General features: G+C 39.4%; 3 protein-coding genes and 1 long non-coding RNA gene across 4 annotated transcripts in view; 1 reads left to right on the forward strand and 3 right to left on the reverse strand.

The window, feature by feature from the left end:
- Nucleotides 1–364: 364 nt before the first annotated feature.
- Nucleotides 365–1351, reverse strand: LOC129349754 (uncharacterized). The gene is made up of 2 exons (XR_008602866.1): nucleotides 706–1351; nucleotides 365–591 (listed from the first exon to the last, which is right to left on the reverse strand). It is a non-coding gene; the product is annotated as an uncharacterized LOC129349754 (long non-coding RNA).
- LOC111581466 (sorting nexin-16-like) overlaps nucleotides 1179–27988 on the forward strand; it is a 37407-nt gene continuing 10597 nt past the window's right edge. The window contains exon 1 of the mRNA XM_055014076.1: nucleotides 1179–1217. Coding sequence (XP_054870051.1) covers nucleotides 1203–1217 — 15 coding nt within the window. The 5' untranslated portion in view covers nucleotides 1179–1202. The remainder of the gene's footprint in view (nucleotides 1218–27988) is intronic.
- Nucleotides 2377–10895, reverse strand: LOC111581465 (Y+L amino acid transporter 2). Its single transcript, XM_023289641.3, has 10 exons — nucleotides 10678–10895; nucleotides 9951–10483; nucleotides 8199–8324; nucleotides 7980–8124; nucleotides 6818–6941; nucleotides 6509–6612; nucleotides 6332–6428; nucleotides 6046–6195; nucleotides 4274–4457; nucleotides 2377–3999 (listed from the first exon to the last, which is right to left on the reverse strand). The coding sequence occupies exons 2-10, from the start codon at nucleotides 10468–10470 to the stop codon at nucleotides 3905–3907; spliced, it is 1545 nt and encodes a 514-aa protein (XP_023145409.2). The 5' UTR covers nucleotides 10471–10483; nucleotides 10678–10895; the 3' UTR covers nucleotides 2377–3904.
- LOC111581478 (receptor-interacting serine/threonine-protein kinase 2) lies at nucleotides 12342–27958 on the reverse strand. Its single transcript, XM_023289661.3, has 11 exons — nucleotides 27360–27958; nucleotides 25112–25265; nucleotides 24456–24611; nucleotides 22992–23149; nucleotides 22256–22305; nucleotides 21995–22156; nucleotides 21560–21645; nucleotides 18106–18207; nucleotides 17104–17200; nucleotides 16713–16916; nucleotides 12342–15146 (listed from the first exon to the last, which is right to left on the reverse strand). The coding sequence occupies exons 1-11, from the start codon at nucleotides 27557–27559 to the stop codon at nucleotides 14758–14760; spliced, it is 1758 nt and encodes a 585-aa protein (XP_023145429.2). The 5' UTR covers nucleotides 27560–27958; the 3' UTR covers nucleotides 12342–14757.

The raw sequence follows: 27988 nt of genomic DNA on the forward strand, positions 1-27988 counted from the left end.
ACAGTTTGTACTTTGCACATTGTAAATAGTTTTGATTTTGCTGCTGACTAATAAACTATTTTGTGACTTATGTGATTGCATCATAACTTTTAATTTTATCTGTTAAGACACTGTTAGGAAAAGAGTCAACAGTCTGAACCAAACAATTCTATATTCCCTAATAATGCATTTATGTTTAATGGGATTTAACATGTTTTAACACAAATTCTTTTATGGTTCATAATTCTGGTGACTGAATTACACCAAAGCAATACTGATTTATCAAACTGGAATATTCTTAAAACAGCTGTTTTAATGTTTTGGTGTTTAATTTGTCATGTAGTCTTGCTAACCTTCACAAATAAAACAATAGCACAGACACATCTGCAAAAGGTACAAAAGTTTATTGTCAGAATTGCATTAAAGAAAACAATAGCGGTCCGGGGACAGAAAAACAGAAGTATATCGAGAAGAATAACTTAACTTTTGCATGACACGTAGTGCATCAGTGCATCCTGTACATCTCTGTTCTCCTCCTCTACACCTTGTGCCACTACAGGCTCATGTGTTGCTGCTTCAGGTAAATCCCATGAAGTCTCACAAGACAGCCATCTGAAACACATACACAGCATACATATTTTAATACTTAATAGCGATAAACTGCAGCCATTACAGGGTCGTTCACAGGACTGATACACGATAGCTAGCGAACTAGCATTAGCTTACCCTTATATGTCGTCTAGTTCATATCCTCTTGTCTTCGGCTTGATACTGCTGCATCGCCTCCCAAACTCTCCTGAGTGTCTCCTGAGTGTTTCGACTCGCCGCTCTCAGTTTTCTCCGACTCTTCTATTACTTTGAATCTGACAGAAAGCCACAGACTGAGCAGCACGTGAACCATCGCCTCCGCTATGTTGCGTTTGTGTCGCACACAAATGACGTTAAGGGACTTTAGGCTCGCCGTGCTATGACGACTCCACCCACGATGAGGCGATATGGAAAAACAACTAAACCGAGACGAGCCGCACCGCGCCGAGTAGATGCTTGTGGAATCTCGGCTTAATAATAGCTAGGGGGTAAAATAGGGGCGGTGAGGGGAAGGACAAGCTCTCTCCTTCACTCTGCTTTCCACGCCCTCTTTTCCCTCCCCCAATGGGCAGAGATCCAGGAAGAGGAAGTGTAGATAAGGTGGGGGAGTGGCCTGTTAGAATCTCTTTGGGACCATGCGGCCATCTCAGGTAAGGCTGCAGTGTAAAGTAGTACCGGTGTCTTTGATGTTTTTTGTTTGTTTGTTTTTTTTGTTTGTTTCTTTTTTCTTGTTAGTATTAGCAATGAGCAGTTAGCAATTAGTACTTGCATCTTAGATGAAATCTGCTTGTATAGTCTGTCTGGTGAGCTTGGCTGAAGTAGTGAAGTATTTTAGCAATTAGCGGTTAGCATGTAGCACTAGCAAGTTTGGTGAGCTGGCTTGTATAGTTTCTTTGTCAATGATGAGTTTGCTTTGGACATAGTGGTAGTCTTGCAGCTAGCATTAGCATTTAGAGGGGTTTGGAGAGTCTCTATATATATATATATATATATATATATATATATATATATATATATATATATATATATATATATATATGTATAGTTTCTTTGTCACTTTTTAGCAGTTGGCACTAGGTATTCAGCATCTTGCACTAGCTAACTGATAGCATCAGCACTGGTCACTACCTGGAGCATCTCCTTAACGGGCCTGGGTCAGTTGAACGTGGCAGTGCTGTTTGGATTGTGTAGGAGCAGCGTGAACTGGCACTAGAGGGGGTGAATCTGGGACGCCAGAGTTCACCACCTAGCCTCCTGGAGGTGTTGTGGGACTAAGCAGGGGAAACACCGTTGAAGGGAGGTTTCCACCTGATGACGCCCAGAGATGTGTTTGGAATCACTGCACACTGGTGTGTATAGTGAAGGTCAGGGATCCTAGGTCCTTTATTGAGTGCACATCCTTTTTGTTTGGAGCACAAGTGTCTTGTGTTTAAACTAACTTTGACCAGTGACTGTAAAAGGCCTTAAAATGCAGCTTCATTCAAATGACACAGATGACACCTAAATATCCACAACTCAACCATTTCATTGTAAAAATATAATTCCAGACACATGTGGATGGTCCAACAACACGATCCTGTCCCCTAAAACATCAACCAACTTCTCTAAGCCCTTAAGAAAGACTTGGAAAACTTTCTACAGGCAGCTTCAGATTCTTAATAACTCATTACTGTCTTGTGATTTCTGGTCTGTTCATTATCATTCCTATATAGTGTGCACTTGGTTGTTTAATCACATTAATTCTGTTGTAGAGATGCTGTGTTGGAACAACAAATACAGAACATGTTTACAAATAATACACAAATACAGTTTGATGCAAAAAATCTTTGCAGTTTAATCAAATACAAAAGGGTAATGAAGCAAAGTGCGTTTACAACAGAGAAAGTTCAATTTCACGCCAGCTAAAGAGGGTTAGATACGACAATATAACTTTGTAAGAAGAGAAACAAAGCACACATTGGTCAAGTAGGCCAAAAGTTACAAGTGTAAATCCAGTGTGTTTGACTGAACCTGATGTGTAAAAAAAACAAAGAAACATTTCATTTTGAGGGCTGCTTGGTGGTTAGCACTGTCGACTCGCAGCTAGAAGATCCCCGGTTCTCGCTCTGGGATCTTTCTGCATGGAGTTTACATGTTCTCCCTGTGCATGTGGGGGTTTTCTGTGGGTTCTCTAGCTTCCTCCCACAGTCCAAAACCATGCTGCAGTTAACTGATAATTCTAAATTGTCTGCAGGTGTGAATGTGAGTGTGATTGTTTGTCTCTATGTGTAGACTGGTGACCTGTCCAGGGAGTCCCCTGCCTTCACCTTAAGTCAGCTGGGATAGACTCCAGCCCCCCATGACCCTAATGAGGATAGGTACTGGATGAATGGATTTCATTTTGAAAAGCATTAAGCTGGTAAAGTGCTCGGACTCACAGTTGTTTCCAGTGCAATGAAACGATTTTATAATTAAAATGCTGTCAATACAGATTTTTTAGAGGCACTGGAAAGAGAAGGCAAGTTTCAGTGCAACACTCTCTGACTGCAGATTACAAATGCACCAGTAGTTTAGTTCTGTACTCATGCAGTTCTCCTGTAGATGGAGCAGTTGAGGTTAGTTTGAGTTGAACTGGTCTGACAGGGAGGACAGATGAAGCTGCAGCCTGCTAAAAGCAAATGAGGGAGTTTCATACCAGGATGCAGGGAGTGTTTGGCTTCCAAAAACCTGCTCTGACATTTAAAAAAAAAACACGACTCAGAGCCTGCAGACAAACTGCTCAGATCAGCCAGATAAGTGCAACGAAACACCTGAGGATTTAAAGGTTGATTCATTTTAAAATGGTCTAAATAAATACACTCAGTGTGAATGCAAAGGTTTAGGAAACATAATATGCAAACTTAGTGGAACAACGATAACTTTAACAGCTTCAGCTTGACATTGGCAGTTTTCATTTACACAGCTATTCACATATGAACATGTAAAAATATCCCTGAATAAATAATTAGATTCAACATGCTTCCTCAAAGTTACGGTTGTCATAAGATTTAAATTTAAAAAAAAATAATAAAATTATACCGTCACTCATAAATAAATCGTGACCTGCAACTACAGATATTGAAAATAGTTCCATTCAAATCCTCATAGAAGATAATCCTCTGTAGAAAAGTGTACACTGGAGAGAGCAACAGTTCATCCGCTCCTTCCTGGTGAGTCATTTGACACGTTCGTCTTTTTTTAACTTGACCTGGCACAAGTAATCCTCACAAATGTTGTGAGACTCGCCGCTCTGTCCACCCAAATGCCGTGTTCTCCAGGACTGAGGCCTCAGCTCAGACCGATGAAGTCCATCTGCAGCTCACTGAGTTTTACTTCCTGCTTCGGTTTCCTCCTCGACGTCGAACTCCGTCAGGCAGCAGTAGAGCAACATCTGGGTGTATCTGGTGGCAGCAGCTGGAGGAGGAACAGGGGTGGAAGGAAGGAAGGAAGGTCGGTCAGTTTCTGCTGACTGATGATCCAAGATGATTAGTAATGTATTTTGAAACTAATATGAATCATGTGGTGCAGATATTTGGCAATCTGGGTAAAAAAGCTGTGTAATAAAGAAAAGCTTTGTTATATAATCTCAAATCAAACCAGTAAGGAACAAATAATTAGATCCTAAAACAAATGAAAACAAGCTTACAGAAGAATGGAAGCATCTTTGCTGTTTGAGTCTGAGCCTTACTGTTTAGTTTGCGTATGAATTTGGGCCTCCTCTCCTCAGGCAGGTAGATGGCAACATAGTAAACTGGGATCCCAGACAGCGCGATGCCGATTCCTATTAGAGAATTAATGGTGTCTCCGTAAAGAGGGACGATCACCAAGAACAGGCTACACAGGCAGTAGATGAAGGGGAAGAACAAGGTCAGCTGTGGAGACGAGAAGACAAACGTGTGGTTAAATATGTGTTTACATGCAGAATAATGGTTCAAGCCACAACCAGACTGTCTCCTGAGGCTGATCATTTAGAGCACATGGAAATACCTTCTTTATTTCTTTGTTAGTTTAAAGGTGGAGTCTGTGATTCTGAAGAAAGATGCTAGTTTGCATATTTAGATAGTTGTGTCAGATTTATCATCCCACTTGCTCCCCTTTTCCTGTGAAAAACAAGCTACGCTGGAATAATGTTGCATGGATCAGTCTGAGCCACTTTATTCACATTAACAGATCCAGACTTGTGTATGAACACTGCTTTTTTTTCAGTGCACACACAGCGGTCAAAGAATTACTCAGATACTTTAAGTATCATTACAACAATGTCAAAATACTGCATTACAAGTTAGAGTCCTGCATGAAAAATCCCACTGAAAGGAGTAAAGACATGCCAATATTTAGATTTTTTTATGACAATAAAAACTTTTTTAAATGTCTTCTCTAGTTAGATTTCATTCATTTCATCAACAATTCTTAATGACAACATGATATGGTTAAAAAGTTGTAATAAAATGTTCATCAGACCCAGCAAAGAATTCTTGACAAATGCCTTTATGACCCCTTGTAACTACATTATATTTTGTTTATTAATGTTTGTTAATGAATGCTAAAGAAGATCAAAGTTGGTCAAAGTTAAAAAATTACTCACTAGCTGGATTAGTATGTGGCAAATAAAACCTTTAAAACTTAAACCGGGAATCTACTGTAAATATACAAACAGGTGTCAAATCAAAGGAAAAATCTGGATAAATGAGTACAGCAACACATTTACACCGGTACAATTAATTAACATCGAGCCATGCTCTGTGGCATGTATGAAAATATTAAGCAGACTCATTTGAATCAGATTTGGTATTAAAATGACAGGAGGAAAAGATGTACTATAAGTTAAACCGTTAGATGTGTCATTGTTAGGGCACAGTTGGCAGGAGCTTCAGTTGTAATGACTGCTCAGTCAATTGGTGTTTTAACAATAAATTGATTTGCATTTAGTTCTATGAGAAAGACAATAAATAGGGCCAGAAATTGTGATCGACTTTCCACCTTTGATGAGAGTGGTGTCTTCCAGGATGACAATATTTCATTCCATACAGCACTGAAAAGAGGGTCAGAGCTCTCCATTATCGTCAAAGCACCAAATGAGGAAATATCTTATGGAAGAATGGTGCTCATCCCTCCAGTAAATTGCAGAAACTTGAAAAATGGTGGTGGCTCATCACCTTACTAAGACACTGTATGATGGGTTTTCCTTTAATTTGTCACGTCTTTATCTGCCAGTGTTAAATATGGAGTTTAAAGTTGATGTATTTACATGCCAGAAATAAAAACAAAATTATGTCACTTCAAACCACGGAAATATCTGAAATATCTAAAGAAACTAAAACACTGAATGAATGCACAGACTGCAAATGTCCTGTATACATGTAAATATATTGCAGATATGATTGCTACAGATGACTGATAATCTGCACACACATGTAAACATATAATAAGCATGGATGTCTGTAGTGAACAAACACACACCTTGACAGGCCTGTGTCTGTCTGGCTGGGTGATGCGCAGGTAGATGAGTCCGGCCACAGACAGACCAACGTAGAGCCAGTAACTAAAGCTGAAATAGTTGATGAGCTGAAACACGTCCTCCACACACAGGAAGATCAGGCCCATTAATCCCTGCAGCCACACAGAACAATGAGAAGAGAATCACTTGAACAGAACCTGCATTGCCTGTCATGTAGACCTTGTTTTTGGGTCTTTGAAGTAGCACAGATGTGAATGCGTGGGATAAATCTGCAGTTGTGTTTCTTACGTTGAAGAGCAGTGCAGGTATGGGCGTGTAGCGCTCCAGGTGGATCAGACTCAGGCTGTTGGGGAGATGGCCTTCTCTGGCTCCAACGAAAAACAGCCTGCATGAGCAGTAAAGTGGAAGATTAGTGGAAAATTACTCACAATATGAGCTCAAAGTCAGCAACTGTTTTCGTATTACCGTGATGCAGCGATGACGGAAGCATTGAGTCCCCCGTAGCAGGACATGGCCACTGAAACAGGGATGATCCAGTTGAAAGGACCCAAGACTGCATTTCCAAACGTCTGCGGGGTTTATTACGAAAACATTTTTTAAGCAGAGCTTGCTAGTGCCTTATACTGTTACACTGACAGCATGCAAACTGCTTTTGCTTCATTTTCAGCAGTCTTGTTTTCATGTCACGTCTTGGGTCGACCATTTCTAAGTAGAACAGGCCTAAATTTAGCAGCAGAGTAAATCATCTCTCTCAGGTGACTATTTGTGTCTTACCACAGCAACAGCGTCACTGGACAGCAGAGACGGCATGTCTAAAACCACATAATACGCCACGTTGGTCAGCAGGTAGATGATGGTCACTATGGGCATGGAGACGGCGATGGCCAGGGGCAGATTTCTACAACAACATCCACACAGATCGGTTAGGGACTCAATGAAAAGCGGCAACAAATGGATTATAGAAGATTCATGTGAAGGCAACACTTTAAGGTTGCTCAGTTTGAAATTCCAGCCTCCATACTCCATTTTCCCGTTGTTCAAATACACATTTTACGTGTACAGCTCAAGAGATGTCTCAGCATTTCATTTCAACATGAAAAAATCCCCAAAAATATCTTTAAAAATGATGGAATACTGCAAAAACTCAACAAAATAACAACAAAAAACCCCGGTAGAAATAAGGCAGATATTGGCAAAATATTAAAACAGTAATTTTACAGTTGGTTTTCATTTAATTTTTTTTACTGTTAACATGCAAATTAATACCATTTTCTAAAGTTGTGTCAAACTTAAACTAATGTATATTTCATCTACTTTGGGACAAGCTGCAAACACAAAAGTAACTTGTTATGACCTTTAAAGTTACTTCAGTTTTTATTTTGAATCATATTTCCCGCCTGCTGATGACCTAAATCCATTTGCTCTCTTTTAGCTCTGTTTTTGGTCGCCACCATCTTCTGAACCCAATGTCTGCCTCTTTAGCTACTAAATGCTAAAATGCTAGTTCACCAGTGAACTGTTTGATAATGGACAGCTGGTTGTTTTGTTTATTGTTTGTTTGTTTGCTGAAAACAGTTGCTGGAAACAGAAAACCCAAAAAATATTAACTAAAAGGAGCTAAAAAGGCGATGTTTTCTGTTTCTGTTTTCGCATTTGCACAGCCTTTTGAGCCATTTTTATTATAAAAGTGTTTATCGTAGCAGCTTTAAATGAAGCATATATTAATATCTGATTCAAACTGAGAACATTTTGAAAAACATTTGTTGTTTATTCGTGTTTTTGTACAATTACCAATTACCCATTTTCACCACGTGTATTCAATCTTCTCAGCAGCATGTCAATCGTAAACTTATCCAATCAGTGAGCTAAATGGAGGAAGTAAAGTCAGGTCAAATGTGTACATGTTTGTGAGTGTTTTCATGTCTGTGTGGATCACCTCTCTGGATTCTGGATCTCCTCCGTGACAAAGTTGAGAGTATCCCAGCCAGAGTAGGAGAACAGAGCCGAGTAAAGGGCCAAAGCTACAGCTCCAGGATCTGTGGAGGAGCCTTCAAATGGACTCTCAAAGCTCTTTGTTTGTCCTGCATGAAGAGAAGTTCAAAGCATGTGATGCATGTTTTCTCTCATGAGTTCTTCTTCTTTCATTTTCACTCACCAATAGACATTTTCAGGATTCCCATGATGATTATGAGGAAGAGGGCCATGAGTTTGGCGTAAGTGAAGATGTCCTGGACCAGAGTGCCCCACTTCACATAGGCACAGTTAATGAAGATGAGTATACCTGGAGAAAACAAAGCAATAAATGAGACATCCTCACAACTAAGAGGCTAAATTATATGAACAGGGACTAACACAGCTTCTGGTACAGATTCTACTTTTGTGTTGGGTTGAATTTGCACAGCAGAAAATGAGAAATCCTTCGGGATGCAACGTTGAATTCATTTTCTTAACAGCTGATTTTTGAGAGCAAACAGACTCTCCTTTGTGTCACATTCAGTAAGAGGGCACAGAAACTCATGACTCTCTCACCTAAATACCACTTCTGCTCGCTGCAGACTTTGCAGCACAAAGCCGGGCCGTAAACCACGGCGGTATTTCACAGGACTGATAGTCTAACTATAGCTGAGTCAGTTCCTCTGAAGGTTACTGAGTTTGGTACTGAAAGATGTGGCCAATGTGTGAATGTGCCACTTCATCTTTTGTTCTGACTAATGTCTTCCTGTACAGGTAGCACTAATACTCAACTATAAAGAATATTTAGTCAGACAAGTACGTTGAATTTAATGCCAGAGGGAGAGTTAACGTGTTGGTTCTGGGTTGGGTTTTCTTCAGCACTAACTTAATACAGCTCTGATGCTGATTTAGGAGAGCAAGCAGAGATGCTGCTATCAGAGGGTAAAATTACAAGCAGTAACAGTGGATTACATACACTGTTAAAAAAATAATAATAAAATACAGTAAAAAAAAAACTGTCAGCAAGGATAACAGAAACAATCTGAACAAAATATGCCTAAAATGGTGGAATACTGCAACAACTGTTTAAAAAAACAAAAAAAACAAAACAAAAATGGTGAAAAGATGCCATATATCTGTAAAATATAAAAACTAATTTTAAGGTCACACATTATGAAAGAACAAATAACTATTTGTGTAAACACAGATTTTTGATGTGAATATTAGTCACAGTTTATACAACTTTTTTTATTTTATTTTTTACATTCACCATGTAAATTAATATGTTCTATGATTTTACTAGATATTGTCTGTAATTTAACAAAACTGGGGAAATTTTGCTATTTAATTGATATTTTCCTGTTTTGACAAATTACAGATGACTGGAAAAATCACAGAAAAATGAAATGAAAACTTACATATTAAACAAAACACAAGCATAAACTATAAACAATGTCCACATCAAAACAGATTTTAAAAAAAAAATAACTTGTTTTTTTACAACGTTTGACTGTAAAATTACACTACTTTTAACTAAATTTAAATCAGCAAAAATGTTTCATTATTTTACATTATTTGTCTTTATGTTCACTGTTAGTTTTTGAATGTTACAGGATTCCATTGTTTTTAAACATTTTTTTTCTCTGACCCTTGCTGCCAGATTTTTCCAGTTTTTTTTCCACAGATTGTAATTTTAGTTTATTTTTTGTACAGTGTAGGAAATAGTAAATCGAGGCTTTCATGCTTGTATCTTTTGGCAACAATCTGCAGCAGCCCAGATTTTAAACTGTCCTTGTCAAGTATGCAAATTTACAGCTAAAAACATCAACCCAGATTTGAAATACTGATGTAATATCAAGCTCATATCTTATTCAAGGACTAATTCTTGTAATCTGTTTTCTGGGTGATACTGAACTTCAATTCACGCACTCACACACACAGCAGTGTTTCTTACAGAGGCAGGCTGCAGCTAAGAGGCGGATCGCATTGTACGGCGGCTGGCAGGTGGGGTAGAAAGCCTCCAGTAGATAGTTGGCGAAGGTGATGGAAATCACCGCCTGGCTGGCCGGCTCGATCAGCAGGATGGACGTCCACAGGCGGATGAAAGCCAGGAAGCCTCCGAACGACTCCAGGATGTAGGCGTAGCTGGCTCCAGACTTGGTGATGGTGGTTCCCAACTCTGCATAGCACAGAGCTCCAAACACTGAGAAGATGCCTCCAAGAGCCCAGATGAGCAGCGACAGGCCGTAAGAGCCGCTGTGCATGAGGACGCCCTTCGGTGAAACAAAAATCCCAGAACCAATCATGTTGCCCACGATGAGGCAGATCCCATTGATGAGGGAAATCTCCCTCTTCATCTGCATTTTCTCTGTTTTGCCGCCATTTGGGGCCTTTAAGTCCTCTTCAGACGGAGCTTGTGAACTCGGACATATCGTCTGTGACATGACTCCAATCTTCTGCCTCAGGTCCCCCATGGGTCCAGCAGTGCTGATGTGGAGATGACAGGGCAGAAATTTAACATCACAACATTCTTACTTTTAGCTGAACAGGATGCTGTTAAAGTCCAAAATTCAACAAGAGGTCAGTCATGTGTCAGTCTCCATGGTCCACTGTCTGTGTCTAAAGTGTACAAAGTCATCCCTGATCCACAGAAGAAGTGTGTAAAAGAACAGTGAACTTACCTTGTTTTCTAAAAAATCAATATGTCCGTCTGTCCCTGTGAACATGTAAAATCACTCTCAGATCAGTGTTTCTCCTCTGGACTCGCAGTCAGACATCAGTGAGATCCCATCTGAGAGGTAGCAACAGTCGGTCGATGTTGCAATCCCTGCAGGCCAGCACGAACCACAGCGGGTGTTTTTTCCAGCACCAGGCGAACCGCACTCTCGTGTTCCCCCCCTGTGCTATTTTGAGAGACAAGCAGACCTCGTTCCTGCCCCCAGGGAGCCTTCAGCAGCCTCAGAGCCCATATACAGGACACAGTTAAGAGATTGTTTGATGTAAAGCGTACTGAGATGTGCGCTGTCATCAGGCATAGCTTCATTCACAGAGACTGTTACAGCTGTCACTATCCATCAGTCGCTCTGACAGGTTGTCATGAACGTTATGAGACAATGGACCTGCAGGCTCAGACATGTAGAAGCTCCACAATGCTGGCTAGACACGTTTTTCATCTCTGTGGCTGTTTCGTATCTTTAAGAGGTCATTTTTTGGCTCTTAGTGGTTGTTTTGTGTGTCTTTAAGGTCTTCTAGGATTCTTTTTGTATCACTTCTTGGTCATTTTCCATCACTTTAGGGCATTTTGATAGACAGAGATGAGTTTTTTGGGGTTTAATCATTGAGTGACTTTGCACCTTTGTGTCAAGTGTATTTGTACAGTTCAAATTTAAAAATCTTATCTTTTCGTGGTTGTTTTACATCTTTAAGAGATCAGGTGTTGGTTCTTAGTGTTTTTTTGGGTCTCTTTATGGTCTTCTGAGGTCCTTTTTTATTGCTTAGTGACCTTTTTTAGTCTCTTTTAGTGATTTTTTTTTTTTTTGCTGGTTGAGCTGTTGTTGGTGAGCTGGTGTGCTCACGCTGCAGTGAGTGTGGAAGAAATTTCACAGATCTAAACATTCTAGAGAAAGCAATAGTGCAGAGTTACATCTAGGCCAATATAAAGCACGTATGGGTTATTTTCATGTAACATTGACACACAAAGATGAGTTTTTAGGGGTTTAGTCAATGACTACAAGGACTTTTGTCAATTGCGCCAAGTCAATCGTATTTCAGTATCCCAAATTTAGAAATGAATGTGTAAATTTAACAGATATCATGTACAGAATAAGCCAACAAAGGCACATTTTTTTTGTCTTTTTGTGGTTGCTTTGTATCTTTAAGAGATCACATTTTGGCTCTTAGTGTTTGTTTGGGTCTCTTCATGGTCTTCTAAGGTCCTTTTTTTATTGCTTAATGACCATTTTCCCTCTCTTTAAGAGATTTTTTGCTGGTTGAGCTGTTGAAGGTGAGCTGGTATGCTCAAGCTGCAGCGAGTGTGGAAGGAATTTCATAGATCTAAACATTCTAGAGAAAGAAATGTATGTGTAAATTTAACAGATAATATACAGAACAAACCAATGGAGGCACATTTTCTGTCTTTTTGTGGTTGTTTTGCATCTTTCTGAGGTCATGTATCTCTCAGCAGTTGTTCTGTTTCACTTTATGATCTTCTTAGGTCATTTCTCTTGCTCTGTCATCTTTTTTAGCCTCTTTAAGTGAAATTACATCTTTTCGGTAATTAGCAACTGGTTCTTTCTGTCTGTCTGACTGGCTTGCATCAAAAAATAAAGACAAAAGCAGACAGAAGTAAAAACAGAGAACTCATTTTAATGAAGAGTTTGATACAATATTTGAAAAATCCTACTTCCGACTGAAACCACAGCTACACATCAACTGAACTTTGTTTAAACACATATTTACCTTTTAATTAACTGACACTGATAATGACATGGGCACCAAATTAGGTGCCCATGTCTAGTTATTTTACGGAAGGCATTTCTACGAATATCAAATGAACGCTTCACAAAAACAGTGCATGAGTTTTCAAACAATAGATCACAGATGAAAATATATATATATAAAAAAGATGAAACTATCATCTACGGTACAAAATATGTTACAACGTATTCAAACTCGTAGCAGTTTTTTACTCAGTTTCGCTTGATATGTGTGTAAAAAGGCTTTTGCACGTTACTGGAGTTGAGACCAAAAGCGGAATATGAGGCACAGTTATCAAAGACAAGGCAATACAAGTCCAACATATGGAAGCATATCCACCTTGCTCGGCCTCTCTGTTGTCATTTAAACGGCTTTTTATCATCGTACACAATTTTCTGTAACAGTGTCTCACTAAGAATGGTCTGCTGCAACTCATTTCCTCGGAGCAAGGCCTAGATTGAACCGTTGCTTACTTTGGACTGAGTTATGCAGAACCTTTAGATCAACACGATGAGAGAGTGAAGTACATTTATTTATAGAAATGGGAACAAGACGAATGCTATTCTGTGACAGATGTATAGATGAGAGCTACTATATTGCAATATAAGCACCTGTTTGAGAACGTGAAGGCAGTGATGAAGACAGTAAGGCCTTTGATGGAAACTATATGCAACAGACACACCGGGGCTGAAAGAACTCCATTAATCTGATGAACAAAACTAGATATTTTAAATTGGTAATCTTTAGATTTTGAACTTCTGTTGAGACAAATAGAAAAAGTTAAGATGCAACTTTGGGAAATTTTTTCTTCATCATTTTCTGTCATCCAAGTAATCGATAATAGTCGAAGCCCCTCTGAAAGCGTAAACACAAACACACTCGCGCACAAATGTTAATAAAAAGGAGACCAAGCATTCACTTACAATGAGAAAATTGAAAAATATATATGCTATGTGTATGAATGAAGTAATAACAAACCTTCAGGCAGATAAACTGCTGCTACTTTCTTATATGAATATATGTATTATCTTGAATTTAACAGTATTACGCCTTGCTCAGTTTTACCAACTGACTGTCTGACAGAGAGAAAATGATTTTATAAACACGTTGCTGCCTTTTTGAGCACAGCTGCAGTAGAAAAAGTTTTGACAATAGAGTAATAAACAGCTTAGAGCTTCTGTATAGTGCAGGTCAGCTAAAGATTTGCTACAAGCAAAGCCGGTTGGATTTTTAGTTTCACTTCACTTGTGCTTCTGCTGAGCAGCTCAGTAGGATCAAAAGTGTAAAAGAAAAACTATTTTGCAATCTCAGCTCAGAGTCTATGGAAGAACAGGAACTGTGGAAGTATTCAGATAAGCCTAAAGCATCTTAGGTGGACGTTATGAAGAATACTGAGAGGTGAGGTCGTTGCTGAGCAGACTGAAAGAAATCAGATCATCTTGGTCAACTTTTAATCTAGACACGAACACGACGCTCTCCGTCTGGGTATTATATTACAATCTCAGCTTCCTCTTTACTCCATGACCCAGAGACTCTCTTTAGCTCAGCAATAAATAGGGGAGGAGGAGGAGAAAGAGCCTGGACGGGGACAAAAACTTTCCATGCAGTCACATGACTTCGAACACTTGAGATGAGTTACGTGACGCTGCTCAAGAACAAATATTTAAAGTGACTATGCGTTTTCCTGCTGATTCAGTGTTGAGACGCTCTGGGTCGGGGCTCAAACTCACTTCACTCAGGACAGTTAACCCATGAATACATGATACTTTAGGATTGCTATAATAAGAATGAACCTTATTTTTACTGGAGTTTTTCCAGCATGTTAACAGTCCTCCTGCCACTCAGATAAAGTGAATGTATTGAGGAGGTTGCCACACACACACACAAATAAAACAAAAACAACCGAGCTACATAAAGGTAACAGTGCTGGAGACATAAAGCATAACATACCAAAATGGGTGAAATCCTGCAATCCATCCACCCAGAATAGAGGAATATAAATAAATTGCCACATTAAATAAAATCACTGATTCAGTTGAAATCTTTTGATTCTGATCATACAGAATACAACCTTTAAATCTCTGGTTGATGTTTGGATATGAACTTAAGTTTTGTACTTGCAACTCTTTTTGCTCGAACACCCGTTCTTCAGTGTTTTCGAGGGGGAAAGGCCGACAGAAACCACAAACACCCTCTTGATGACAATGGAACCAGTAAGAGTTAAGTGTAGTGTCAAGTTGGCACTGTCTATAATCTGGAGTTTTTCCATTGTTCTGTGCCTGCTGCTACACATTCCTGGGGAAGCTGCAGGACATGGACAGCGGTGGTGCGCTGGGGATGAAAGCCGTGGTCGGGGAGCTGATTTCAGGCGGGTACGGCTGCAGGCCGTTCTGCTTGTTGTCGTACAGCTTGCGGACGACGATGCGGCAGAAGTCTTCGTTGTGTCTGTAACAGTTGTCCAGAAGCTGGCGGACCTTTGCGGTGCGCGTCGGCTGGTTAACCACCAGTTCGTAATCCTCTCGCATCAGCATGTCGCGGGCCAGTAGGGCGTCCAGGCTCTGGTTCAGGCAAGCTTCTGTCATCTGGGAGACGATCTTCTCACGTCGTAATGCAATCCAGTGAGAGATGGGGCCTTGTGAAGGAGGGAAGTCTCCCAGTGGAGGAGAGTAATTTACTGGAAGAGTGAAGGGAGGAGAAAGAGGAGAGACTTTAGAAAGTAGTAACACAATGAAAACAGTTCATTTGATTTAAGACCACCTCCAGTGAATGTCAAGTAGTTAACACTGTTAATATGTCCATACAGGGTTTTTATATGCTAGAAAAAACATCATGAGCGATATAATCAGGCAACGGCACGTCTGAGTGTTTCCGCCTTGAAACTGCAATATGTCGACTTCTGGGGTTTCATATGTAACAAAAACCGAAAGAACCCGTCCTGCTAACCTTAAGAATGGAGCTTTCTGTATCAATACTCCTCTTCAATACTGGTTTCTGGTTCTAACACCTAGGGCTGAATGATTCCAATGTTACAACTTAACATTGAGTAGTTCACACTGAGCTTAATTGTAGGTGAGCTGGTGTGCTTGAGCTGCAGCAGGTGGGCAGGGCTGAGAGAGCTGGATGTTGTAGAAGAAGCGTCAGTGTAGAGTTACATCCAAACTATTTAAAGTGCAATATGGTGAGAATCACTTGTGTGTGTGTGTTCTGGCCTTTATAAACAAGGAGGTGTAATTTAAAAGCTTCTACAATAAGACGTTTACTTCTGGCATTCCTCAAACCATCCATACCTAGATAAATTTCCAACTTTACAAACCAATTCAAATTTCTCAGATTCCTGCTGTCTGTTCTCACATATACTGTACTTTAATACAGTCAGATTCCCAATAAGACTGTTAATATTTTGATATTTTCTCTTGTCAGACAGTGGAACTAATTTGAAACACTGACTGCAATGAAGCACATCAAGACCACATATGAACCAGCAGTCACTTCAGAGCCGTTTGTAAGCTGCTGCTCTGCACCACCAAAACACTGATTTAGAACTGAGTTTTGCTCAAAGTCCTGGTCTCACACATTTTGTGTCAGTTGCCTTGCGGTCAAATGTTTTGTCGTCAATCACAGAAACAGAGAGAGTCTTCTTCCTGTAGGGGGTGTGGACATCAGCTGCACTTAAAGCTACAGACATGTAAACGGCCAGATTACAACAGAATGAAAACCAGGGTTTATATAGTCACAGTGAAATAAACCATCTGTGCAGTATTTTGAGCTGAAATACTGAAAGAAATATTATAGGGGCGTGAGAGACGTTCATTAATTTGCTATAAGGAGCACAACATGGGACCTTTAATTTGCTATAAGGAGCAAAACATGGAACCTTTAGGGCAAGAGGGTATTATTTTCTAGGGAAAACAATCTAAATATGCAACTTTGATACATGGAGAGGAATTTTTAGGGGTTTAATCAATGACCGAAGAGATGCTTTAATTTTACCAAGCTAGGCCGATTTCATATGGAGCTTAAGTTTATGTGTGCAGAATAGACCAGAAAAAAAAGTCTGAACTATGGGGATGACAATATTAGCTAGATAAAGTGTAAAAATATATGAACAATATGAATCCAGTAAAACACTTAACAATTTGCAGGTGCTACCAAAACAAGTAGGACCTGAAACACACTTCTGGTCTCGACCTGGAAACAGGACATTGGACCACATACAAGAGAAAGACAATGCTTTCAGTACCTTGCTGCTGAGGCTGAGGCTTGAGGGTGAGGTTATCCAGCAGTGTCTCACATTCAGTGGCGGGCAGGCCAGGTTTGATGGGAATGTTTAAATCATTCATGGGTCTGGCACTCTGGTAGCCGTTCAGATTGTTGACTGCGCAGTTGTCTATCAAAGAGGCTGGAGGCTCCAGAGTAGGAGCTATGAATGATGATGGAAGCCCCTCTACATCAGAAAGAGTAGAAGAAGAAGAAGTGTGATGTATTCAGGTGGTTAATTAAGATAATATTAAACACAGACTTGGATTAAACTTTATATCTTATCTTGTCTTACAATGGAGTTGAACCCTTTCAGTAAATGTTGTGGATCAGTGGTAATAAATTAAAGGCGTGGTTTGCAGTGTTGTCATTACGTTTAGAGGGTGCAGGATTGATGCTGGTGAGGACGCCCGGCAGAGAAATGTCTGTGTCCTGGGAGGAACAAGACCCTGAGCCTGAATTGGAGTTCTCCTGTGGCAAAACAATGAAGTTTATTTTACAGTTTCATAAAAACGTAACTAACCAGACAAAGCTTTTCCAAGTATTTCTGCTCTGGGAGTAACTACACACAAGTTCAGCAGTAATGCTGCTGAGTGTTACTTTGATATATTCAGACATTTTAGCTCATTAGCTTGTAAGTGTTTTATATCTCTCTCTCTATATATATATACACACCCATATACATATACATCCAAAATCACACAATTTATCAGACACAGAAAACGAATGTCGACAACAATCACCTTTCTGATGGCTATCTGTGACATCAGAAAATGTAACTAAAGCCTAAATCCTGATATTTCATTAGAATCACTTCATTCTACAGGTGACACTTAAACACATCATCAAAAACAAAGGTTTGCACTCACCAGATTTCATGAAAAACAAAAAATTCTGTGCTCTGCGGTGTAACCATGAAGCAATAAGTGACTCAGTTGTGACAAACAAGCACCTGACAAATATCAGGTTGCGCTGACGCAGAGTCGATAGGAGACGGAACAAATTACAAATATGAGTAGTAAAATATCTATAGAAGTAGAAAAAACTTTTTTTTCCCAGTATTGGTAATACCTGTGGGCACCTAGAAAATCTTGATTCCAGGATTTTTTTTCTTCAGTTTTTGTAATTAAAAAAAAAAAAACAAACAAAAAAAATCAAAAGTTTTTCTTTTTTGTGATTTATGACATCATTACTGTTGAATACTTCACAGAAGATATTTTTGACTTCTCACTACTTTCTAACCATTGTCGGGCACAGGGGCAGAGAATTTTATAATGCAGTGAAAATGAGCCCACAGTGAGTAAAACTGTAACAGGAGAAGGAAACACCTAGCCACTGCTTGACAGTATAGACATCAGAATCCTCTGGATACTGACCTGCCATGGGCTGGATCTGTCCTTCAGCATGTTCAGAGACGCCTCATCACTCCTCTTTTCACACACGTTCTGAGCTGAACAACAGCCTGATCTCTGCCTCAGCTGTGGAGGAGCAAGAAAGACAGAGAACAACCAGATGTTAAGTTATAAATTGTTAAAATAAAACATGCCAAAAGGAATTATGAATGCATATACAAGAAAATACTGAAAAGGTTGTCCAGCAGCACACAGGAGGATGTTACATTTACATAAGCAGAATAATACCCCCCAAAAAGCTTGTAAAGCAGAAGTGATGCATCCGACCACATAGTTAAATATTCACCTTTCTAGTTCCTACATTTTCCCCTGCAGACGTTTTGCTGCCATTAAGTGTTGCTCATACTGAAGGGTCATGTTGTATGTAAATCACTGTTATACTTGGCTGACTTGAACTGGCAAGAAGTGGTTGTAACTGGTAAGATGATCGAGTTTCTCCTACAGTGACTTTTAATACACTTTACGCAAGTGAGGCTATTGTTATGAAATACTGGACTTCTAGTGTCACCATTTATCTTCAGTATTCTGTGGCAAGACCAGTTTCAAATAATTCAGTTATCATCTTACAGTAAAACAAACAGGGACTTTTGAATGTTCAAAGCCGTTCAACACACATAACTACTAACACAGTAATGCTAAATAATGACTACATTAATTTGTTAATATTTCAGATTATGAGTTAAAGCCTTGTTTCCATTAGTAATATTTATAAAGAGTACAAAAATGAGACAATAAGTCTGAACATTTAACTATGATCAGCTGTTATTTGAAGTGTTTAAAGGTTTGCAGTGAGTCATTATACTCTACTTGTGGTGGAAAAAGACTGACCAACTTCACATTTTTTTTGGAGTAGCTCTTAGTGTAATACTGTATCTGTTTCTGCATTTTCTTTCCAACCAGATAACCACAGTTTTCTAACATTCCCTCAATACTTTTCTTGTTTTTTCACAGGAAACAATGGTCTCAGTCACGTTTATGCATACATATTCAGGTACCACACAACTGAAAAGAGGCAGGACACGATAAAGGGGAATTATGAGGTAACCCTTCATCATCTTCTCTTAGTCACGGTACAAATCCAATTGTCCAAAATTACACACAGTTCAACTTTCAGGTCCCTTTCTTTGCGGAATGATGTTGCGTATTGAGACGTAATTTGTTAGTGTGTTTGGAATCGAGGGGATTTTCTGAATTCATCTGGGAATTTTATTAACCGGAATTGTTTTGTGTTCATTTACAAAACAAAAACACTGAGTTTGTGCTGGTTTCAGAGCTGCAAGCAACTAATGTGAAACTGTAACTACAGTGAAAACAAAAAACAAGCCGTTGAATATGAAGCCCATTTATGTAAAAAACAACAGGTTACTGGAGCCTCTATTCTGCCTGTCCTTGTAAAAGCCATAAAACTTTTTTTTTTTTTTTTTTGAGTTTTACTGTTCCTACTTCCATATTCATTAGCATATTCAATCCAACACACGTTTGGTTACATTCAGTGAACATCTCTTCAGTCTGTTAGCTCTCTTCTGAACAGAACAATTTTGTTTGCAGACCTTGGCTCTAAATGCAAACAAAGTAGCTCCGACTTCACACTAAACTGTTCCACCGTGTCTTGTGCACGTTCATGCTCGTGCACGAGACCGGAGAAAAGGAAGTGGAAGGGGATTTAGAGGGGAGAACAACAAGTTTTGCATTTCCTCTGATTCATATGAATTTTTTTTGTTGTCCGTTCCAGTTATAAAATACTTTGAGTTCAGGGAAACACTGTGCAGAGAGTTGAGATTATGTTACATTTCATGTGATGCATTCAGTGCTCATTATTCATTTGAAGGGGCCGGTCTCCAACAGTACACGGCTAGTGTCATACCACACACATAACCACTGCACATAATCAGTGTTATTTAAAACAAACGTGTCACAATGTAGTATACAAACCAAAGCACAGCCACAATCACAGTGACACATATTATGATACAGCAGCCATAATCTGACTGACCAAAAAAAAGAGAAAAAAGACGCTTTCATGTCAAGTGAAAACAGGTTTCTTCAAAGTATTAAATTAATGAAAATATTAATTACAAATATAAAATACAAAGAACAGGTGATTGTGTAAATATTCACCCTCTATGTAAATCAACACAGGTACAGCCAATTGGTGATGTCACACAATTAGTGAAAAGGAGATCATCTGAAGGGAATGCCTCTTGCCTCGCACTGTGAGACACGTCCAACGACGTCTGTTGTCATGGTCTTGCCACCAAAGACAAGCTGCGATAAAATTCTGACCGTGTCAGAAATTTGAGGTGATCATCTCACAGTGTGACTGCTGCTGCGACCTACGACAACTAACTAGCCAATAGAAATGCAGTATGAAATTATGTACTGATCAGAGCGGCACTGGTGCTAAACCCAAATAGATGATTGGTGGCAACAATGGCAAAATGCAACAAAACAATTAAGTGGGATTTAAACATAGAAGAAAGCCTAGTAGAGTTGTAGCAGCAGAAGTCTTGTCTTTTTGACGTGTCCAACTCGTACCAAAACCGGACAAAAAAGGACGAAGTATGGAAGGATATAGCGGTGGAATTGCAGCTCCCTAACATTAGCGGCTAGCAAACACACACAAACGCCGCTTTAAATAGTGGCCACAGCACTTAGTTTGTGTTATTAATGAATAAAAATTAAATCCGTTCATGTTTCGCTAGTTTCCCTGTGATTGTAGGAGCTTTGTTTATGCATCGGTTGTTTATTTTTCATGGACGGATGGCACACGCTTTTTGAGCATTCACGTTGACTTGCATACAACAGTGGCTTCCTCTTTGCAGCTTTCCCACAAAGCTTTGACTGGAACAGGAAACAGTATGCACAGACTCTCTAATCTCAGCCGCTGAAGCTCATAAACTTCATCAGAGGAGTTATAGGTGTCTTGGTGGCCTCCATCATTAGTCTGTTTCTTCGCTCAGTTTTTGGGGACGACCTGCTCTAGGCGGACTGCACATTGGCACATTTCTTACATGTTGTAGTCAAGGATTTAACTTTACTCCAATGACTTGGAAATTTTCTTGTATCCATTCCCTGACTTGTGCTTTTTTAATAACCTTTTTACGGAGCTGCTTGAAGTGAACTTTTGTCTTAATGGTGTAGTTACAGCCAGGAGTCACTTTAAAGGGCCTGAATACTTACACAATCAAATCACTTTGTACAATAATAGCTTTCAAAGTTTTCATTTTGACATTAAAGAGTCTTTTATTTTTAAAAGTCTTGTCACAAAAGCAAAATTAAACTGACCATGATTCAATGGCGAAAGGCAATAAGAGGGGAAAACTTCCTAGGGGGGCAGTCAATGCTTTTTTATTTATGCTGTAAAACAACATTCAGAAGTACATTAAAATAGAAGAAATGTGAAAAGCCTTTGGCTGACCTTAGATTTCTTGATCTCCAGCACAGCCTCCAGGAAGTCTATTTCATCAAACTTCCTCACCATGGGTTCCAGCTCAATTAGACACTCTGAAATTGAAGTAAGCACATCACTCTGCTAAATCTAATCAACATTGTAACACAACCACATTTTTTTTATCTGGTGTCACATATTTTCCAATCATGCAGTTCCATCAGTTTGAACCACAGTGCTTTAAAGTTTGTCTTTATCATTTCAGTAATGTAACAGTAAGCTAATAGTCATTGCTCAGTAAGGATAAAATCTAACATGATTTTCCTGTTACTCAACATGAAAAATGTTAATCATCCTAAATTGTGTGAAAGTTCAGAACAATGCAACACAGTCCTGTGAGTAGATAGAGTTTAAAATATTCTGTCGGAAACACATTCGTGGTTTCAGGAACTTGTGTGATCTTACTGAGGAAGGAGGGTCGGTCATCGGGGTTAGCGGTCCAGCCGCAGGTCATGAGGCTGATGAGAGTTTCTCTGCTGGGGATGTCGGCGGACAGACTGTCCAGGCTGGTGTCAGGACGTGTCCCTCGCAGCACACTGAACATGATCTGCATCGGGTTGGTCACATCTAAACACACACATATTAGTGGTTCAAGTGAACAGACAGAAACAAGGAGAAATGCTAAACTGAAAAAAAGCAGCGCACCATAATAGGAAAACAAGTTACCTTCAAACGGTATCTGCCTGGACAGCACCTCCCACATAATGATGGCATAGCTATAATGTAAACATGAAGGAGAGAAACAATTCAAAGAAATCAGAGTTACGTCACTGGTTTCAACTGGTTTTCCCCGTCAGAGCCGAGGGACTTCACCACAGTTTTATCAGAGAGGCTACTTTGAGGAAGAGCAACAACCGTCTGACCTGTTGCAGCAACCTCAACCTCTTGCCCAAAAGCTGAAAAGATACCAGCCACAGTGGTGAGTGAGTCACTGTCAGCTATAGGGGAAAGTGGATTTCTTTTTTTCTTTCAACTTTTCTAATAATCACCACTCCCACTCTGACAGATTCCTGGAATCAGACCATTACTGGCTCTTTGTGTGCTGCTTTTTTGACACATTTAGCCTTTGGCATGTGTCCCTGTAGTGTTCTGCTTTGGTATGCCAACATCCCAGTCTCTCGCTGACACATTTCTCACCTTGCCAGAAAACCTAATGTCCCAGAAGGGCCATTTGTGCTCAACAAACACTGATACTATCAGTCTAAAAACAAGTCGAATATAAAGTGTCAAGAGTTCACCTATTCACAAATTTTACAAAAAACTTACCACTGACAATTTAAGCTTTATGTACTTAAAAACATCTAAATTAAACTAATGCTATTGACATAAATATTAAATTAAGGAAGAATGTAGACTGTTCAAACTACTTGTAATTACAAGTGACTGAGATCAGGAGTCCCACCTGTACATGTCATGTTTCACGTCAGCCCGGCGGCTCTTGGACGGGTCGTACTCTTCAGGGGGCATGTAGATCACTGTGCCGCCCATCTCTGTGGTCTTGGACCCCGAGCCTTTACTGACAGACAGCTGCCGCCACTTTGAAAGACCAAAGTCGGCAATCTGGAGAGAGGAATTGCAGACAGTTAGCAAGACAGGAAGCGCTGACAAGGACCTCTTTTTTTTACAGTTGTACTATTCCTAATTCAGTGTTTTCTTTTTAGGGTTGCAGTCTAGAAGTCGACTGGTCAGTTGGTTGGTTGAGATGCTCTCATGTACCATCACTGGCTGAACAATCTCCAGTATTACTTTCATGAGTAGAAAAGCGCTACATCGATAGCCTTCCAGGATTAATCATTTATTTTTGGCTGCAGATTTAAACCGGCCCATCCTGATGAAGCCTACTAGGTTTTTTTTTTTTTTTTTTTTTTTTTTTTATAAATGAATACGGGCTGGTTCACTCTGGTATGTTCAGAGTCTGCTGTTGTCTTTTAAGTATAAAATAACATAATAACAAGGTTAAAATGACTTCATATGGAGCAAATACTAGCTCTTTATATGCATGTATTATCGATTTAGGCTAATAAGGCTAACAGGTAGAGTGTGTGACTGATTTAGTTCATCTAAAGATAATAGACTTTTATTTTTCTGTGACCAATAGACTGGTTAAAGACGGAACACAATTTCAGTCAAGAAAGCTTTCTCTGTTTGACTATAGCCCTATTCTGTCAACTTCAGACAAACAGTGTGACTGCACGACTCACTTGGATGGTAGTTTAAGAATTGTTGCATTAACTGATAACAGAAGCTACTAAGAGGCAGCACTTTTTCTGTGAAGTATTTATTTATTTATTTATTTGGTAGGGACAGAGCACATTAATGAATGCCCATTTATTCAGAAATGGGCGTAAATATGCCGGATTATAGCACAATGCTAATTTACATCTGTAGTCCCTAATAAAAAAAGACATAACAGTGAAACATAAAACAATAAGACACAATATAAGCACACCGCAAAAAGTACATACAATAAAACATAGGACAATAGATCACAATAAAAGGTCAACAGGTTGCAATAAAAAGACAATAGGTCGCAATAAATGATAAAAGTATAAAGTATGACCTTCAAGTTCAAAGAAAAAGACGAAATAGAGTTTAAACACATTTTAAAAAAGGGTTTTATGAGATCATTTAACTTCTCTTCAATGATGTATGAAGGACAATTTGTTCAATGTGAAAGATTTGTGGAATGAAGGCTGGTATTTTCGCTCGCTACTGTTTGGTTTCAGTGGAAAAACACAACGTATGCATCACTGCATCAGAAAGATGAGATGTATGTCTTGTTGTCACACACACTCGATGAAGCTCTTACAGTAAAAGCTTGTCTTTCTTCTTTTACACATGCCACTCATATCTCTCTGACACATACCTTCACATGAAATTCGCCATCCAGCAGTATGTTCTGTGTCTTCAGGTCGTGATGTAAGAGAGGTGGGTTCATGTTGTGAAGGAAATTCACCCCGAGGGCGATTTCATACAAAATCCTCAGGCGCAAAGGCCAGGCAAGAACAGGGTACATGTCTTTCTGTTAGTAGAGATTAGAGACAGAATATAAATTAAATCAACAAAGAGGGAAAGCATGTGTAATATTGTATTAAAATCACAGAGCTATGCAAAATGACGAAATTAATAAAATGAATGACTAAGATGAGTAGGAATTTCTCTGCACTCTATTTGTCTGCTTTTTTCAATGTTCAGCTTTTGTTTCTCTGCTTGCTACAAAGTTTCATGAGAGACTGAATATTTTCAAGTTTCACGTTTGTTTGCTGTTTCAGTGACATGATGAGTGTCACACAAAACAGAGAGTAAAAGCTACAACAGCAGAACAGAGACTCTTTGACTTCACCCAAAAGTCCAGAAACAAGAACTGTAAAATCATTCTTCTAATCAGCGATGTAGCAGCGACACTGAACAAAGAGAACTGGTGTCTATTTATGGTGATGGAGATGAATTCTTTAGGACTGTGATCAGCATGTGGATGATCACTTCTTGGTGATATAAAGTTACTTATTGACGTGTAGATACCTCGTGGAGCAGCAGATCCAGAGAGCCATTGCTCATGAACTCAGTGACTATGCAGAAGAACTCGGGCTCGTTGCAGATGCCAAAGATCTGGATGATGTAATTGAATCTGGCTTTGTGAAGCACCTCTGCCTCCTTCAGCAGGCAGTTTCTCTCTCTGAAACACAGCCAGTGATTAGGTCAATCTTTACCCTCAGACAAAAAGAAATACTGATACATCAACAATGCTGACTTCAAGGAAGCGTGCTGAAGGAATAAATGTTAGAAATAATTCTCAGGGTATTAATCAGAATACTTTAAAATATTGATTTATACCATGATGGGGTAAATGTAGACCAAATCATGATGAAAGTAATGACACTTTAATAACTAATTTTGTTAGTTTTAGACAGAGATTGCTCAGAATCGTTAATCAGAACTACAGAAATTAGTACACAGGCGCACACTTTGAATCATTCCAATGTCATATGATCTTTTTGAAACGGTCATCAAGGCATCGTACAGGACATTGAGGGGTCATTGTACTCAAAATACCTCTTAAATATTTGATCAGAATAGTTTTACATGTTTACATTCGAGGAAGTTTGTCTTTAACAGTGAGTGATAATGTTATCTAGAAACAGATCTTATCTAAAGACAGAGCAATAAAACAACTCCTTGGCTAATGCTCCCAAAAAGTCCAAACAAAGTGAGTCAATATATCATCTAATATTAACTTACTGACCAAGCGTGGATTAATTTATTACCAAGTATGGGTATCCCAATATTTGTCAGCTCATGGGCAAAAAGAACAGTACATAAATGCAAAGATGTGTTGAGTTAATGTACAAACCGTGTCTCATTTCCAACTTTGTTTAACCAGCTACTGAACTGATAAGTACATTTTTTCAACAGTCAAACATCCCACACATTAAATATTTTGCTCAAAATTCTTGCCCAAGGAGATCTTTATCATAAATATTGGTTTACATTTAGAACTGATGAATCAAACACATCTTGACTATTAAATTAATTGCCGACTACTTTGGTAATCAGTTGGTCAGTATTTTCTTTTAAGTTTAACTTCTCGGCTTTTAACTTTTCGACTTCATAAATTTAAGTATTTTTTTGCTTTCTTTGCTCCTCTGTGACAGTCAACTGAATGTCTTTGGGTTGTGGACAAAACAAGACATTTAAGGACTTTGACAATTTTATTTCTCACCATTTTCTTCCTCAATATAAATATCAGCATTGGAAATACTGATTGGGCTACTGTTGATGTACTCAAAGTTATAGAAAACATGCCCAAGAAGGTGAAAGTGGAGTGTTATTCCATTAATATGAAACACAGCTTTATCTGACTAATATAAATATTAAGACAGTTTTGTTAGTTATGGAAATTAATCAGGCTAATTTAGAATTAAGTTATGACCCTGGAAAACAAATCCAGGGATGACTCTGTCTTTAAAATTATGCAACTGTCTGAGATTGCACAGTGCAATACTTCATAATTTTCTGTTGATGAATCACATAACTCTGAAAATATAGACTGTGTTTATTATTTTTAATAACAGTGTAGTCTCAGGTCCTCCAGCTAAACAACAGGGAGACAGAGGAAATATGCAATAAAACTGCACACATGGAAGAATGTAACAACTTCTGAGTCACTTTAGATACAGCTGAATCAAAAGTACACACAGGATTAAACCAGCATCAGTTCACGCCTTTATGCTCTAATCTCCAGATTAGTCAAGTCACAGTTATTTATACATGTTTAAACCAGCAGCTGATGAGCCACAGTGCTTTCTAGTAGAAAAATAAGATTGGCGTTACAAATTAAGTGTAAATATTAAGGTTAAGACACTGCAGGGTTATGTATGGTGTGAATTTACCTGAATACTTTAAGTATGAAATGACAAACCACTACTAAAATGTCATAAAGACGACTTTATCTGACTAATTCGAATATTAAGGCTAAAACCCTACAGTATGATCAGCTATGGGGATTAACCTAATTTAGAACTTAAGTTTGAGCCTGCAAAAATATTCATCAAAGCCCCCCCAAAATCCAAGGATTATCTGGATTTCTTTAGGGCAAGCTAGAGTTTTTAGATCATTTAAATTAGTGGGCTGTCTGTGACTGCACAATGCAATACCGCAGAATTTTACTGCAGTTTTCTGTCCGAGTGCCTTTTATCTTTACATTTACAGAAGTCACCATTTCTTCCCCTCAGTATACATGACCTAGATTACTACAGGAGGCGCACACTACCTTTCTCCAAAGGGTGAGTCGAGCTTGAGGCACTTGATGGCCACAGTGGTCCTCCAGTCGGAGTGCTGCGCCTTGAACACGGTGCCGAAGCCGCCTCTGCTCAGGTAGTACAGGTCCGTCAGCTTCTGGTACGGGATCTCCGACAAGGTGCTGGTCAGACTGCCGATGTTCACGCAGCCTGTAGCCACGGGGGGCTCCATGTCCGTCTGTGTGAGCGTTGTACGGAAACTCTCCGGCGATTTATGCTCCGCTAGGTCAGCCTCTGAAAGCAGAACTGACCCTTCTGGTAAAGAGGAACAGCTCTCCCATCTACAAACTGACTGCTAGCAAGCTAAGCTAACATGGCGGGGGGAGGACGCCTGGAAGAGGGAATATTTGAGCCGTTCGCCGGCGAAAACCGAGGAAACGAGCTCGGTTACACGTTTGCGCTTCCCTCTGTCGGTTTATTCATGGTATGCAGCCGGCTGTCACCGGAGCAGAGACACCAGCCGCCGCTGAGCCGCTCCGCTGCGTCCAGGTGGGTTTGTTGTTGCCAATGACGACACACTGCCGGGTTCCGCGAGGTGCGTTCAGGAGCGCAGGATTTCACAGAGTCACACAGGTAGCCGGATTATTGTTCTCCAATTACC

This window comes from Amphiprion ocellaris, chromosome 10 (assembly GCF_022539595.1).
Source record: "Amphiprion ocellaris isolate individual 3 ecotype Okinawa chromosome 10, ASM2253959v1, whole genome shotgun sequence".
NCBI classification, from domain to species: Eukaryota; Metazoa; Chordata; class Actinopteri; family Pomacentridae; genus Amphiprion; species Amphiprion ocellaris.